This window comes from Pelobates fuscus, chromosome 3 (assembly GCF_036172605.1).
Source record: "Pelobates fuscus isolate aPelFus1 chromosome 3, aPelFus1.pri, whole genome shotgun sequence".
NCBI lineage: Eukaryota > Metazoa > Chordata > Amphibia > Anura > Pelobatidae > Pelobates > Pelobates fuscus.
The window spans coordinates 81,978,476-81,995,424 of record NC_086319.1 but is presented as its reverse complement, the minus strand read 5'-3'; the positions used below and the strand labels follow the sequence as shown (position 1 = coordinate 81,995,424).

The 16,949-nt window shown below is 41.6% G+C and overlaps 1 protein-coding gene across 4 annotated transcripts in view; it reads right to left on the bottom strand.

Annotated features, from left to right (window-relative positions):
* Window positions 1–905: 905 nt before the first annotated feature.
* NSD1 (nuclear receptor binding SET domain protein 1) overlaps window positions 906–16,949 on the bottom strand; it is a 57,832-nt gene continuing 41,788 nt past the window's right edge. For 3 of the 4 annotated variants that reach the window (XM_063447304.1, XM_063447306.1, XM_063447303.1), the window contains exons 13-23: window positions 16,584–16,805; window positions 15,635–15,814; window positions 13,170–13,326; window positions 12,860–13,065; window positions 12,658–12,770; window positions 7,251–7,520; window positions 6,207–6,323; window positions 5,637–5,778; window positions 5,184–5,290; window positions 4,022–4,214; window positions 906–3,472 (exon numbers count right to left, since the gene is read on the bottom strand). In XM_063447304.1, the coding sequence (XP_063303374.1) occupies window positions 2,001–3,472; window positions 4,022–4,214; window positions 5,184–5,290; window positions 5,637–5,778; window positions 6,207–6,323; window positions 7,251–7,520; window positions 12,658–12,770; window positions 12,860–13,065; window positions 13,170–13,326; window positions 15,635–15,814; window positions 16,584–16,805 (3,179 nt within the window). In that variant the 3' untranslated portion in view covers window positions 906–2,000. The remainder of the gene's footprint in view (window positions 3,473–4,021; window positions 4,215–5,183; window positions 5,291–5,636; window positions 5,779–6,206; window positions 6,324–7,250; window positions 7,521–12,657; window positions 12,771–12,859; window positions 13,066–13,169; window positions 13,327–15,634; window positions 15,815–16,583; window positions 16,806–16,949) is intronic. The other variant, XM_063447307.1, reaches the window with a different exon arrangement.

Genomic DNA, 16,949 nt, shown 5'->3' with positions numbered 1-16,949 from the left:
TCTTACATGTATATTATTTACTTTAACGTGGTGCGACTCAGAGTCTGAGGCCTGTCACCACTACATAAAACAGTTCCCTGGATACAAACACACATATCACATGTCATTTTTGTGACCAATGATCATAAGAACGCTGGACAGCACTTAAACCACGCTGTGAAGGAAATGAAAAATTATGCAGATTAAGGTAAAAACAAAGTTTTGTGTACTCAACTAAAGGGTTTGATTGGAAACTGAACAAAAACAAAATGTAAATAAAACGAAAAATACTCATCAAGGCTTCTAAAATGTTAAAAACAGGAAAAAACGTATAAAAACACTATTTTATTTTCCTTTAACAACCTACATTCTATCTTCTGATCCAAACTCATTTATTCATAGCTAAGATATAAAAAATGTGCAGAAGGCCAGGGGATAATAACATGATATCTCACATCAGCAAGGCATTGGTACAGTCACCAATAACAAGATTCAGGAGATTTTATTTCAAATAAAATAGTAGTAATAGAAAAACAAACATTAAAACAGCAAGCACAGCTGCTTTTAGCACCATAATCCCTCTAGGGATTGCTCAGATTCAGCAAAAGCAGGAGGGAGATTGCAGGTGGTAAGGGACTTGCGGAGGAATTTGGGACTAAAATTAAGAAAGGCCTGTAAATGCTGATCCAGAAACTCTATTCTCAATACGCAAACCATAATAGCTTGGTCGTATGCAACAAAACAAAGCAGACACCACATGCCAGGTAAAACCTCTCAAATCCATGAAATGCACTTCAAAGACTCAACACATTCAGATCACACTTATCTGCAACTCAGGTAAAAATTAATCACGGCTTAAAATCGGATATACCACTTAAAATCCTTTCCTTTTGCTTGACCTGAACACAAAAGTATGGAGCAACGGATGTATAAAATGGCAGACTTTTATTCCTCTTTATCCACATGAGGTATTGGGAGCTCTGCAGAAGCCAATGTTCTTCTGGAACTGTGCCGGCTGTGATGCGTACATTCTGTACACGTATAGTAAAACACCTACTAAGAAACATCTGTAGTTTAAAACAGTTTGTCAATGAAAGTGTTTTATGCTCCAATGTTAGACTCACACAGTGAGTCAGTCCTTGATTTCCTAAACACAAACACAGCTCACAGCCTTTTGGACAGAAGTCACCAAGCAGTGATGGTGGCAGAAAAGTCTGTGTTGTTGACAGGTTGTTTGATGCAATTCAGGAAGTCCTATCAGGGCCTAATACTGCAGACATTGTCCTCAACTGACTTAGGAATGAAAGTTTTAGTTTGGCATTGACAGGTAAGCTGTGGAGACATGATTTTTACTAGATGCCTCACTAGCTTTTTGTTTTTTTTTAGCAAGAATAAACAAAACAAACTAAAAACTAGTAGAATTAATTTTGTGTCATCTTCAATAAAAGTAGCTCGGCATCATCATTCTCTCACACGCCTTTCAAGATTCGTTGGAAAGCCATTTTAGTGACAGAACAGTGACCAATAGTGCTCACCCCCTGGCACTCAAGTTTAAAGCTCCCCAAAGCGTTCACATATTACTACACTTCATTGTAATAAGGCACCTCTCTATTATATTAGTCACTAAACCCAGTGTTACAAGAATCTGCTGACCATAATATGCTGACTGAAGTGCCTTATTGCTTCTGAATAGTGACTCCTTGTTAAGAGCATTGTCTTCCATCACTGAGTGAACAACCCCTGCATCCACATCAACACAGTTTACTAAAAACGCATTGGATGTTAGGGGCTCGGTGACAGCAAGCCTTGACTGCAAAAGGCTAGTGACATCTGAGGTGAGGGGGTGGGGGCAAGGGAGATAGTTTGCCCATATGCGATTTTGACATTTAGCTCTGCAGAGGATTTTCTTTATAGTGTAAAAATGTTACAGCCGTTCCCATACAATACTCGTGTATTCCAAATATAACATATCTCCCTTGGTTCAGCATAGTCTTTTCTCCTTCTGCTCCACACTCCATCCTTCATTTATTTTCTTCAAGAGTGGCAAAGCAGGCAGATTCCTGTAATGGTCTGGGAAGGGCTGAAGGCTGGCAACTAGAAGAAATGTTCTGTCCAAGTAAAATAGGTGGGTCTTTTTCTGAAACAGAGGGGACTGAATGTTCTACAGGGCTAGTAGGTATCTCTGTGGGGGTAGAAAGAGGAGACTCTTCTGCAGGACCTACAGGCTGGTCTTTTGCTTTGTGGGTGGAAGATGTTTCTGGCATGGACACAGACTCGTTAGGGATCTTAGGATGCTCTCTTTGGATTATATTTGAAGATTTCTGTATAGAATTTACAGGTTCCTCTAATGGGCTTACTGAGAGTAGCTTCTCCTTTGTGGTTGATCTTGCCTTGAGTGCTTTTGAAGGTTCTTGAGATGTTAGAGTGGATGATTTGTTGAGCAAGGTTTTAGGACAATCCCTTGCATCTATATTTGAAGGTTTACCTTTAGCATTTACTAGTCTTTCTTTTGAAGATGTGGAGCCTGGCCCTTGTTTCTGGCTTTTTTTTTTAGTCAATGATCTCAGTAAAGAAGGTTTATTTATATTATTTACTGGGGCAAGAGACCGTGGTGTTTTGGTTAACTGAAGAGTCGAGGAAGCAGCAGACTCACACTTGCTTTGGGTTTTGCTTTCATCAGATAGCAAGGTTTTTCCACCCAAAGTCTGCTGCTTTACAGTCGAGGTCAACATTACCTCCCCAGCTGTTGATTGGTGCTTTTCAGATGATGACAAAACAATTTTTCCATTTGACAAAAGCTGCTTTCCTGAAGAGGATAGAAGCACCCTACCAAAAGGTAAAGAGTTCTTACGAACAGGTGCCAACATTACCTTCCCAGCAGGCAGATGGTTTTTACCAAAAGAAGCTAACAAAACCTTTCCAGAAGATAGGGATTTTTTCCCCAGAGTAGTCAAGAGTACTTTCCCAGAAGGCAAAGACTTTTGACCAGTAGAGGCCAGAAATAACTTCTTACCAGCTACAGAATTCTGACCAGATCCAAGAATTATTTTTCCAGCTGGCACAGATTTCTGCTCAGAGGAGCCCAAAATCGCCTTCCCAGTAGTTTTAGCGTTTGTACCAAGAGCCAGGACAACTTTCCCAGACCCTGAGGTGCTGGACACTGTTGGAGGTAGCAGCACTTTTTTTAACGAAGGATTTGACTTGTGAGAATCTGTGTTTTCTTTTGCATTGTCCACAGTTTCTTTCTTTGGGGAAGGACCTGCAGAATCACACTGCTCACTAGAGGAGTTCTCATATTCTCGAATTTCTCCAGGTTCTAAGGGATGAGGCCCACATGGATCGTGCTCAGTGCAAGATAATCGTCCATCAAGTTTGGAGATGAAGAGCATGCCCTCGCGGTGCTGCTTACAGAAGGAACTTGGACACATCTCACAGAAAGAAGCTGCCTCCTTCCTACAGACGTCACACTGATGCCATGGGCACTCCCATTTACCTAGAATAAGAATAATAAAATAAATAAAAATACATGAAAACTATCATATAATGAACACAAACAAACAAAAATAAAAATATGAGTGCTATGTGCAACCTTTAAACTCTATACATTCATTTTACAAAACTGCTCCAAAGTCAAACTACTAATCAGATAAAAAAAACTTAGAAAAACATCTAGTGCCTAATCTAATGCTGGATCTAACATGTAGAATTAATCATGAGTGACTAATCTGATTCCAACAGCCATTCAAAGTCTTTCAATGTTCCTCTAAAAATACCAGCATTTTAACAGGAATTTTGTTTTCCACCATAATATTTTTTTTCCAAAACTTCAAGGTTCTAGTTCAGGCACTGATTATCTGAGCATATAATATTTGGGATTATTCACTTAACTACAAATTGTAGTGGATTGAAAACCAAAACTCAAAGTTCAGGCTCACTGAAATTCATGGTTATGTGAATAAACCTTATCTCTGTACGTTTCCTGCACAATTATTTTACTTTAAGTATCATGCTATATGTAGTAAACACCAGCAGGGTGACATACCAGCAGGCCTCCGAGTTAGACTTAAACAGTCTGCATGGAACACTTTTGGGCACCCTGGCCTTTTGCAAGACACAAGCTGACCCCCATCTCCACAACTGAAACATTCATCTTCGTGCTCTTTCACCAATTCGCGTGCCTTGCGTTTTCTATACTTCTTCTTTCTCGCTCTGTCCTCTGAAACGATTGGCTGATTCTGAATATGAATAGAAGATCTTTGTTACATAATGCAGGATTTTAATATGGAAGCTATAAAATGCAGATGTTAAACAAAAAATAACATTTTACCACTGGTGCATAAATCTGCAAATAGTTTAATAGAATTTTGCAGGGTTCTATAACCACAATGCAAACAAAGAGGCCTCTGGGATTACAAGGTTACCTAGAACATGTATCCTATTCCCATATTTACATGTTCACTGAGCATTCCAATGAGTAAAAATGTACCAGCACAGAGGCTGCAAAAAAAAAAAAAAAAAAACACACAAAAAAACATAAGCCTGTACCAGCAGAAATCAGAGCTGAGATTCCACTCCAAAGCAAAGCATAATGAGCTGGGCCACTAAAAGCAAGCCAAAAGAATAGCACTCCACCAGGTAAACTACAAGAAACGCTATTCAATTGTAAGAAATAGCCCTGACAGGCTTGTTAGTTTTTTCCCTGTGGACCGCTTCTATTTTTGGCTGGGTCAAGCTCAAAAGCTTGTTCTATCCTTCCAAGGAAACTATTTATGTTCAAGGACTACACCAATTAAATGCAATGTATCATTGCATACCAAGATATACCCATTATGTGCCAGACAGTGCCTTGAAAGACTCACAAATCATGTAGATTACTATAATAATAATAAGTTTGTTCTATAATAAGTTTAACAAACAAGACAGGCTCTATTTAACTTTTAAACATTATTGAGTTCTCTTAAATATGTGCAGTATATTACTTAAAATCCCACGAAAAGTGGTTTGTTAGTCCTGACAAACTAACAAAAGACATCACAACAGCTATTTGTTTTTTTGAAGTTTACCCACAAAAGGATAAAATAACCGGTTATCCTCCACTGACTGTTACAAATACAATAAAATAAATAAATAAATAAACAAAAGAGAAAAATATGCAGCATTCCACTGTTCCCCCCTTTTGTCAACCAATTGTTCAGGCAACACACCTTGGGTCTCACGCCGAGAAAGCCACTACAGTTAGGAGCACCACATTTACAAACGGTCTTCCCGTTGCCAAGACACTCCAAGTTGTAGTTGAATGTTAGTTCAGTGCCTGCCAACATAAATTATAGCATTTATATTCAAATGATTAAGGCGTATGTACAGACTTTAAATGCACTTGGGGAAATGGTAAACATGTAAGGTAACCAGTTAAAATAGGAGATAATGTATGGGGCGGGGGAGGAAAAAAATCATTAAGTTTGCAAAGTACATTCGTCAAGTAGGCCACATTACAGTCCGTGTCATCATTGTATCTCTATCCTACTCTAATACTATAAAAGCACTATCCAAAAGTAAACAATAAATAAGGCTTAATATGACAGTTTTTCAATCTATACCAAATCCATTTTTATATGAAGCCATAAAACCCAACCATAGTTAAGTGATGTTCCACTTACCAGCTTTGATGTCACAGAGGGCAAAGAGCCCAACACGAGTATCACCATTCACAGTCCATTTCTGAGTCTCACAGTTGGGCTGGCAACAGTGATTCATAAATCGTGCAAAATTACCTTTTGGCCCTGCATCAATTACCCGGTCCTGGAACAAAGTTACAGAATGTATTGTGTATATGTAGTTTAATGTTCTTTAATTTGGCTTTACATCAAATCAGTTAAGATTTTTGGATGGAGGAAGACAGCACAAACAAAACAAAAAAAAGGAAAAAACGTTATAGTTAAATACGGAGGAAACCACTGCGTATATCCAAATCTAATCTGTAACAAGATTAATCAAAATATTTAAATCTATATTAAGATTTCCAATTGTACACAGAAATTCAAATAATTACTAAAAGATTTGCTTTTTTTTCCCCCAGTTGCTTGTCTTTTATTTTTCCTCTTTAATTAATAGGATTGAATTTAACCAAGCAAACCTTTATACAGATGCATACACTACATATCCATTCAACAAGGAACACCCTATATAACTTACATACATTCCAACACATACACAATCTTTCTACATACCTTGTCCAGTGTAAGCATATAGAAATTTGTGATATCTTGTTCCTGGGCATAACGAATCCGAGCGCGACACTCTTCCTCATCAATCATTTCACCCACATACTCATTGACAAACTCACCCTGGAAGTACAAAAGTACATTTGCATTATGTAAGCATATGAAAGGATGCAGAGACACTGGGAAATACATACAGAACAACCATAAAGGTTAACACAGAGAATAAGGTACAAAAGGATTTCAAAAAAGAGCCACATATGCCTGGACAAAAAAACGAAATTAAAAACATTAATAGGATTGTCTCGCGGACAGCCACTGGAAGCGATTCCTGCATCCAAACGGACATTGGGTCCGGTATCTGACGCTGTACGTCTTTATGTTCTGCATGAGGACATCCAGCGTCAGATTTTTTTTCCCCATAGGAAAGCACTGATTCAGTGTTTTCCTATGGGGAGGTCTAACTAATGGTCAAATGATCATAGCACCGGGAACTGTGCCTCTCTTTCCCTTGCCAGCTCTGCAGGACCAGAGGGAAGATCAGAGGTCTCCCTCTCCGACCTACTAGCAGTGTAATGTCGACAGGGGAGGGTAGGTGATTGGGCCCAGGGGAGCTCTAACCTGCAGCTCTGCCGTGTTCTCCTCTCACAAGCTTGGAGCATTGCCGGGGTTACAGTGGCAACGCTCCAAATCTCGCGAGAGTGAACTCTAGCCTGAGCTGCAGCCCGCCAGGGATTGTCTTGCACTGTCCCCCCTCCCAGGCAAAGGTGAGCAGGGAGGGAGGATATGAAAAAAAACGATTTATAATTTAATTTTGTTTTTTAAAAATTATATATTTATTTGCCCTCCTACCCCCACAGTGACACAATAACCCACCCCACACACATATTGCCCCCCCATACACACTACAGCCCCACACACACTGTACCCCTCACACACGGTACCCTCACAAAACCTGCCCCCCCACACACTGTACCCCTCATACACAAACTGCCCAACATACATGCACACTGCTCCCCCTGTGGTCACATAAAGACAAAAATCTCAACACACCTTTTTAATGTCAGATTTGCAGCGTAACCCCCAGCCTCTGCTTAGTGTTCGGAAGATCTCCACCTCTGGGTACTGGCGTTTAGAAAAGGCCTGGTTCTGACAGCGCTCTCCAGCTGGACAGACTTGTGGATGGCATTCATACAGTAGCATACGGTTAATGCACTCAGAGTCCTGGCCACATGGGTTTTCATCAGATGCTTTGCAGTTGCAACGTGGGATTTCGGACAGGTCTGCTGTGAAGATCTGCACCTTACCAATAGGTCTGTTGACCTTCCAAAAAAAGTAGACAATTATTTTGTGTCATAGTTTCATAAAAAAACACATACAGTTATGCTCAAAAGTTTGCATACCTTGGCAGAAATTTTTAAAAATGTTGGCATTGATTTTGCAAAAAATTATTGATCATGCAAACAAAATGTAATTTATTAAAGGATAGTTAAGATATGAATTTATTATCACATATTTGTGTAGCTCCTTTTTAATAATGTGGGCGATCAATGAGAACAGAAATCAAACAAATGGCCCTGTTCAAAACTTTACATACCCTTGATTGCTTGGCCTTGTTACATACACACAAGGTGACACACACAAGTTAAAATGGTAATTAAAGGTTAATTTCCCATACCTGTGGCTTTTTAAATTGCATTTAGTATCAGTGTATAAATAGTCAATGAGTTTGTTAGTTCTCACTTGGATGCACTGAGCAGGTTAGATACTGAGTCAGATACTGAAATACTAGATACTGAGAAAAGAACTGTCAAAAGACCTGCGTAACAAGGTACCGTATATACTCGAGTATAAGCCGACCTGAATATAAGCCGAGGACCCTAATTTTACCCCAAAAAACTGGGAAAACTTATTGACTCGAGTAGAAGACTAGGGTGGGAAATGCAGCAGCTACTGGTAAATTTCTAAATAAAATTAGATCCTTAAAAAATTATATTAATTGAATACTTATTTACGGTGTGTGTATGAGTGCAGTGTGTGTGTGTGTGTGTGTATGAGTGCAGTGTGTGTGTGTGTGTGTGTGTGTGTATGAGTGCAGTGTGTGTGTGTGTGTGTGTGTATGAGTGCAGTGTGTGTGTGTGTGTGTGTGTATGAGTGCAGTGTGTGTGTGTGTGTGTGTATGAGTGCAGTGTGTGTGTGTGTGTGTGTATGAGTGCAGTGTGTGTGTGTGTGTGCATGAGTGCAGTGTGTGTGTGCATGAGTGCAGTGTGTGTGCATGAGTGCAGTGTGTGTGCATGAGTGCAGTGTGTGTGCATGAGTGCAGTGTGTGTGCATGAGTGCAGTGTGTGTGTGCATGAGTGCAGTGTGTGTGTGTGCATGAGTGCAGTGTGTGTGCATGAGTGCAGTGTGTGTGTGTGCATGAGTGCAGTGTGTGCAGTGTGTGTGTGCATGAGTGCAGTGTGTGTGTGTGTGTGTGCGCATGAGTGCAGTGTGTGTGTGTGTGTGTGCGCATGAGTGCAGTGTGTGTGTGTGTGTGTGTGCGCATGAGTGCAGTGTGTGTGTGCATGAGTGCAGTGTGTGTGTGTGCGCATGAGTGCAGTGTGTGTGTGCGCATGAGTGCAGTGTGTGTGTGCGCATGAGTGCAGTGTGTGTGCGCATGAGTGCAGTGTGTGTGTGCGCATGAGTGCAGTGTGTGTGTATGTATGAGTGCAGTGTGTGTGTGTGTGTGTATGTATGAGTGCAGTGTGTGTGTGCATGAGTGCAGTGTGTGTGTGCATGAGTGCAGTGTGTGTGTGCATGAGTGCAGTGTGTGTGTGCATGAGTGCAGTGTGTGTGTGTGCATGAGTGCAGTGTGTGGTGTGTGTGTGTGCATGAGTGCAGTGTGTGTGCGCATGAGTGCAGTGTGTGTGTGCATGAGTGCAGTGTGTGTGTGCGCATGAGTGCAGTGTGTGTGTGCGCATGAGTGCAGTGTGTGTGTGCGCATGAGTGCAGTGTGTGTGTGCGCATGAGTGCAGTGTGTGTGTGCGCATGAGTGCAGTGTGTGTGTGCGCATGAGTGCAGTGTGTGTGCGCATGAGTGCAGTGTGTGTGCGCATGAGTGCAGTGTGTGTGTGCGCATGAGTGCAGTGTGTGTGTGTGTGTATGTATGAGTGCAGTGTGTGTGTGTGTGTGTGTATGAGTGCAGTGTGTGTGTGTGTGTGTATGTATGAGTGCAGTGTGTGTGTGTGTGTGTGTGTATGTATGAGTGCAGTGTGTGTGTGTGTGTGTGTATGAGTGCAGTGTGTGTGTGTATGAGTGCAGTGTGTGTGTGTATGAGTGCAGTGCGTGTGTGTGTGTGTATGAGTGCAGTGTGTGTGTGTATGAGTGCAGTGTGTGTGTGTATGAGTGCAGTGTGTGTGTGTGTGTGTGTATGAGTGCAGTGTGTGTGTGTGTGTGTGTATGAGTGCAGTGTGTGTGTGTGTATGAGTGCAGTGTGTGTGTGTGTATGAGTGCAGTGTGTGTGTGTGTATGAGTGCAGTGTGTGTGTGTATGAGTGCAGTGTGTGTGTGTGTATGAGTGCAGTGTGTATGTGTATGAGTGCAGTGTGTATGTGTATGAGTGCAGTGTGTATGTGTATGAGTGCAGTGTGTGTGTGTGTGTGTGTGTGTGTGTGTGTATGTATGAGTGCAGTGTGTGTGTGTGTGTGTGTGTGTGTGTGTGTATGAGTGCAGTGTGTGTGTATGAGTGCAGTGTGTGTGTATGAGTGCAGTGTGTGTGTGTATGAGTGCAGTGTGTGTGTATGAGTGCAGTGTGTGTGTATGAGTGCAGTGTGTGTGTATGAGTGCAGTGAGTGTGTGTATGAGTGCAGTGTGTGTGTGTGTGAGTGCAGTGTGTGTGAGTGCAGTGTGTGTGTGTGAGTGCAGTGTGTGTGTGTGTGAGTGCAGTGTGAGTGCAGTGTGTGTGTGAGTGCAGTGTGTGTGTGTGTGAGTGCAGTGTGTGTGTGTGTGAGTGCAGTGTGTGTGTATGTGTTGGTGGGGAGTGGGCATTTTGATTATTGTTATTTTATTAATTATTATTTTAATCATTTTTTTTGTTCTATTATATATTTTAATTAATTATTATTTTAATTTTTTTTGTTATATTGTTATTCTTTTTAAATTATTTTTAATATTTTATTATTTATTTTTTTCGTCCCCCCTCCCTGCTTGATACATGGCAAGGAGGGGGGCTCTCCTTCCCTGGTGGTCCAGTGGCATTGGCAGTTCAGTGGGGGGGGAGGGGGCTGGCAGAGCTGTTACTTACCTCTCCTGCAGCTCCTGTCAGCTCCCTCCTCCTCCGCGCCGGTCCGGTCAGCTCCCCTGTCAGCTCACACTGTAAGTCTCGCGAGAGCCGCACTAAGATTCCGCGGCTCTCGCGAGACTTACACTGGGAGCTGACAAAGGTGCTGAACGGACCGGCGCGGAGGAGAAGGGAGCTGACAGGAGCTGCAGAAGAGGTAAGTAACAGCTCTGCAGCCCCCACACTGTATTATGGCAATGTAAGTTGCCATAATACAGACAGTGACTCGAGTATAAGCAGAGTTGGGGTTTTTCAGCACAAAAAATGCTTATACTCGAGTATATACGGTAATGGAACTTTATAAAGATGGAAAAGTTATCCAAAGCCTTGAAAATGCCAATCAGTACTGTTCAATCACTTATTGAGAAGTGGGAAATTCGGGGATCTCTTGAAACCAAGTCAAGGTCAGGTAGACCAAGAAAGATTTCAGGCACAACTGCCAGAAGAATTTCCACAGGTAACCTCAGGAGAAATACAAGCAGCTCTGGAAAAAGACGTTATGGTTGTTTCAAATAGCACAATCCGACGATACTTGAACAAAAAATGAACTGCATGGGCACGTTGCAAGAAAGAAGTCTTTATTGCTCCAATGCCACAAAAAAGCCCGGTTACAATATGTCCGACAACATCTTGACAAGCCTCACTGCTTCTGGCACACTCTAATTTGGCATGACGAGACCAAAATAGAGCTTTATGGTCACAACCATAAGTGGTATGTTTGGAGAGGGGTCAACAAGCCCTATAGTGAAAAGAATACCATCCCCACTGTGAAGCATGGTGGTGGCTCACTGATGTTTTGGGGTGTGTGAGCTCTACAGGTACGGGGAATCTTGTGAAAATTGATGGCAAAATGAATACAGCATACTATCAGAAAATACTGGCAGACAATTTGCATTTTTCAGCAGGAAGGTTGCGCATGGGACACTCTTGGACTTTCCAGTATGACAATTACCCTGCGCACAAGGCCAAGCTGACCCTCCAGTGGTTACAGCAGAAAAAGGTGAAGGTTCTGGTGTGGCCATCAGTTTCCTGACCTTAATACCATTGAGCCACTCTGGGGAGATCTCAAATGTGCAGTTCATGCAAGACAAACAAAGACTTTGCCTGACCTGGAGGCACTTTTCCAGAGACGAATGGGCAGCTATACCACCTGCAAGAATTAGTGGCCCCATAGACAACTTTTACAAAACTGACTGCACGCTGTCATTGATGCTGAAGGGGTATGCAGACTTTTGAACAGGGATCATTTCATGTTTTTTCTTCTTTGTTTGCAGGTTTTGTTTTATGATTGTGCCATTCTGTTATAATTCACAGCTGAATATGAATCCCATGAGAAAGAAAAGAAATGTGTTTTGCCTGCTCACTCATGTTTTCTTTAAAAATGGTACATATATTACCAAGTCTCCAAGGGTATGCAAACGTTTGAGCACAACTGTATGATATTGTGCAGCTTGTCTTTGATCTTGAATGCCCCATGATTTAAGCACTGTGGCAGAATATGTATGGTGGCAATATAAGGGTTAAGTTAGGAGTCAGGTCAAATCTAGGTAGTTTAGTGTGTTCCTTGGATCTTTTGGTAAATTAAATGGAGGTGGCTGGTCAGAATGAACAGAGTAGACAGGCAGAACTATTCTGTTGCTGTTGCTGTGGACTGGTTAATCGGGCAAGGGAGTCACAAGCTAAAATGGTCACAAAGCTTGGATTATATATATGCTCCCTTAGAGCAAACCAAGACTGCTGCTGCAGTTGTGAAGGAGCTCCGTTACTGTTCACCCAATTCCCCCGTTTGTATTTTTATTGTCTTGGTGCTAATTGTAATTTAGGGGCAAATTCAATTTTAGAAATAATAACAAAAGACAGACTTATTATTGGCGGTCATGCTACCTGTGACTGGCATTGAATTATACAAATTGTTAATAAATATGTTATATGTGATTAATATAGAATTTGTTTGTTTGTGCCCATTAGTTCAATTTGAACGACTACCACGGCTTAGCCCAATTAAAACTGTTGTCTGTGTTTCAGTGGTCTCTAATTTCTTTAGTTATAAATATTGCCTACCATACATATTTTCAAACTGAGATTATAGAAAGCTCAGAGGGATTATCTCCATGTACTGGAATAAGCCCAAATTTCCATCTTACCTTAATGTGTTTATATGGTGGAGGTTTCTTATCATTTTTCTTTTCTTCCTGCAGTTGTCTAATTTCTTTCTGCGCTTTGAGTTCTTCAAATCTGTCTGCTGCCTCCATTAGACCTAGCAAGAAATCAAAGCCAATGGATATGTTTAAATTCTCAAGCATTTATAAGAACAAAATAAATAAAAGCTTCACCTATAATCTATACCTTTCTTATATGTGGCATCCACTCCTTTACTCATTTTGTCTTTGTTTAGGGCATCTCCCTCCATATATGGGAAGACTCTTGCCTGATGGGTCCACAAATAGTCATTAGAGCCAAAAAATAGCACAGGGAACTCGCCGATGTCATGTTTCATCTTCTGAATGTTCACAGGAATGTTCTTGGGGTGACAGACCTCAGCTGGCCACCACCTGAAAATAAAAGGATATTGTCAACATCAAGGAGGAATTTATATAGATTAGGGACGTTAGCAGAAACAATGGATCTTATGCCAAACAGTATGAGAGCTCTTTACCTGTATCTCCCCACCTTCACCCACACAACCTCCTTGTAATGAGGCTTCTTCCCAGCTTTACAGTCGTTGCAGAACCAGCTGCCCTCGGGCATGTTAATGTTAAGACATTCACGGTGAAAAGCAGCAGGGCAGGATTCACAGCACAAAAGGCTTCCTCCTACCAATTAAAAAGAAACATTCAAGTTAAGTCCAATTAATACATTAATAAAAACTATAACATCTAGTGACATGCTGCTTACTCACTACAAAGCGGTAATAACTCAGGATATCTCCTTAAACGTAAAAAAAAGTTTTTATATCCAAACCATTCAACACAAAGAGAGCTAATTACTAGAATAATTTGCTGATTATATGCATAATTACTCACATTTCACTGGATCCAGTACAAACATCTTAACACAGAAATGTGTTGTAATTTTGGTAAAGCATGGAATATGGACTGCATATTGTAACAAACATTACTATGACATCTAAAAAGGCAATTAGCACATTTACAGGACAATATGCTATGGTGAGAATTGATGCAAATTCAAAGTGAAATGAAGGTGAATTTTACATTTAAGGCCATAACAAGCAAACTGAAAACATAACTAACATTTGGGCCCAATGAAATCAAGTGTCAGCATAAGTAAAAGTACTTGTCCTGTAAGAAGAGAATACATTCCTCCATGGTGCATATTCCCACCATCCCAGTCACCCATTCTAGCGTGGAAAATGGGGCAGGAAATTTAAAAGGGGGGTGTGATGGAATGGCCTGTCTGGCACCCCGACTGGGTGCCTCCGCCAATCGCTGTTTCCTAGTAATCGAGTACTCCAAGCACTCCACCAGACACCATCAGCACTGTAGTCCTCCACCTACCCTGGACCCAAGACCAGGATCCAGCCTACAGTGGGTAGACCTCTCCTCCAAGAGAGTGTAGCAATATGCTCTTAAAAGAGCAAGTGATTATAATCCCATGGGAATATAGTGACATAGCAATCCCCAGAGTGATACAGCTGTTTTCCCCCACACGAGATCAGACTATGTAGAGGCAAGCAGGAATCTGTTTAATGGCAGCCACAACTGGCCTTATTTGCAGGTCCCTGGACTGGAGAGTAGACTACAGTAAAAACACATATGATTACATTGGCTCTCAGGTCCAGGACACTCCCATACAAAACAGGTCAATCCCTCCCCTGTGCCTGGGAGATAATTGAGTCAGGAACTGAACTAACCCAATTATCTCCAGGCACAGAAAACATTTTAACAACCTCCCGAAAGCCCCCCTAAATCACTTGGAAACCCCACAAAAGTCATATCCCCTGATAGCCCCGATCTGGGGGACCAACATATCCAAAAATCACCCAGATCGCAGGGGTTCGGGAATTCCACGGAGGTCATAAATTTAACCGACCGCACACGAGGCTCCTGCCCAAAATAGTTCCATGAAATCAGGCTGTGCAGTCGGTCTCTTTCGAGAGTCGCCATGTGTTCGCATATACGAACGACAGCCACCCAGCCAACCACTTAGAACGTTGCGGTTAAACATAAGTCAGGGAGGTTAATAGGCTGTACATTCCTGTTCTGGGTAGTCCAACTGTTCGGTAACCGAACAGAATAAGTACAATCCGCTTGGTAAGCCGCATATACCGAACCATAACAGGGAAAAGGCACAAACAAAGCCTTTCCACAGTCCTGAACCAAGGACTAATACATGGGCCATAGTACAGGGACAAGAGGCTGGCAAGCAGGCCCCTCCAAGAACCAGTGGCGGGGGTTACTTTCGCCACAGGGGATATTTTACAGCAGTAATCACATGAACGGTTTAGCATTTTTCCTAGTAGAGGCCAGACCAATAATATGTAATATAATAATCAGGGAGTTTTATCACACTAGCAGCTAGTGATCTCTCAAATCACACTGTTATTCTCTCCAGCAAGCAGCATCAGCAACACACACAGTAACGCTCCCGTTCAAACCTGACTTGCTGCTGGTTGGTGAGATCAGGGACAAACGGAAAGGCAAGGGGACAGATTTAAAGCTTGTTTCAGCCTTACTGGGCACAGCACAATTAGAGAACCAATTCACAACAGACATTGTTCCGAGAAATGGCCAGCTTGCTGTAGAAGTGCTGTAGGCTGTGCTGTCGGGTAAAGAGTGCTATAATGTATTACTTTATAGTGCTATTTGCACTCTAACATGATTATTAGAACAGACTGTCAGGGTGAAGGTATGATCATCATAGGATCCATATAAATAACACAGGGAAAAGACTACTTCAAGCCCATTTTGGACAAGTGAGCCTTATGAGGTTATCAGTCAATGGATTCAATACAAGAGGAAAAATTAAGGCCAAAGTCAAAAGTTACAAAAGATTACAGTGATTCAAGAGAATATATTCAATGGTAAAGGTTATCAGCAACTACATGTGTGTAGTTTACCCATACCATTGCACTCTATGTGGCACACAGTCAGACCAGCTTACCTTCAGAGCACACAAAACACCAGCTGACGTTGACGTGTTCATGGTTCTTACAGCCACGACGAGGCGTGAAGTGGTTAGGGCAAATAATACTGTTAGATGCCAACGTAACGGTCCCTGCTGCCATGCAAAAATCATTGGCATGATATGCAACTGGACAGCGCACACATCTCATCAGGCGGCCTGTTACAAAGTGAGAGTTTAGTCAGCTTACCAACTTGGCTTCATACAAATGACACACATTCAAAGGCCAGTACAGAAATGTATTAAACTCATTTGTTTCTGGTCACCCAGTATTGAAGCTTGACCCATGTGCTAAAGCAACACTCCAGATACAAAACACTTAAGCTTTTCTAACACGGGACAGGTATTTTTTTTTTACCCATTTCCATTAACCCATAAGGTCCACAGACATTATGGAATGTGCAGGAACGTTGAGCTAGAGCATGCCTGCCTTCAACCCTTCTCAGTGAGCTGTGCTACAGCTCATTGGGAAGCACTGGAAAGCCGCATGAATGCTCAAAGCTCCAAAGTCTGTGAAAAGTCTGTGTCTTGAATACAGATGATGACTTGCAAAGGCTGCAGCTTTTGCAAGCTACTTTTTCATATACCTCACAGACAACATGCAGGAAAAAAAATACATGCATGTCTTCTTTGGGTGTACATCTACTAGATTAAAAAAAAAAGGACAAAAAAAAAAAGTGTGTGTTCCTTTAAGAACCACTGATCAAACTTAAATGAACACTATAGGGTCAGGAACACAAACATGTATTCCTGACCCTATAGTGTCAAACCCACAATTTAGGTGGCTTTACCCTCCTCAGTCCCCTTAAAAGGAATTAAAAAATAATTATGGTTTACCACACATGTTTTAGGTCTGCCTTTTCACTTGTGTGGATGGTGCATTATACCTATAATGGTAATATAAGTTCTGAAGTCTCAAAAAACTAACCTTTAGAGGCAGATGGGTTGCTGGGGTTGGTGGCATGGCAAGTCATGCAGATGTGCAGAGAGCAGCGGACACCTTTATTATGCTGAATTGTCGGAGGGTATTTAATAGCACATTTTTCATGATAATACTTTCCACACAGGGAGACCAGGCATCGTTTCACTGTCTGATCAGAGGCCTTGCACACAAAGCAGGTGTGGACGCCTGAATTGAGAGATAAAGACACTGACGCGCGAAGGTCTCCTAAATATTAGCATTCTTTTAAAAGCCGTATAAATAGGTATTTAGAAATCAAAAACAAAACATAAAGCAGTGTTTGTTAAAAAGGAATACTAAAGGCATTAAAAGAACTTTAAAGAAGCAGTTTTG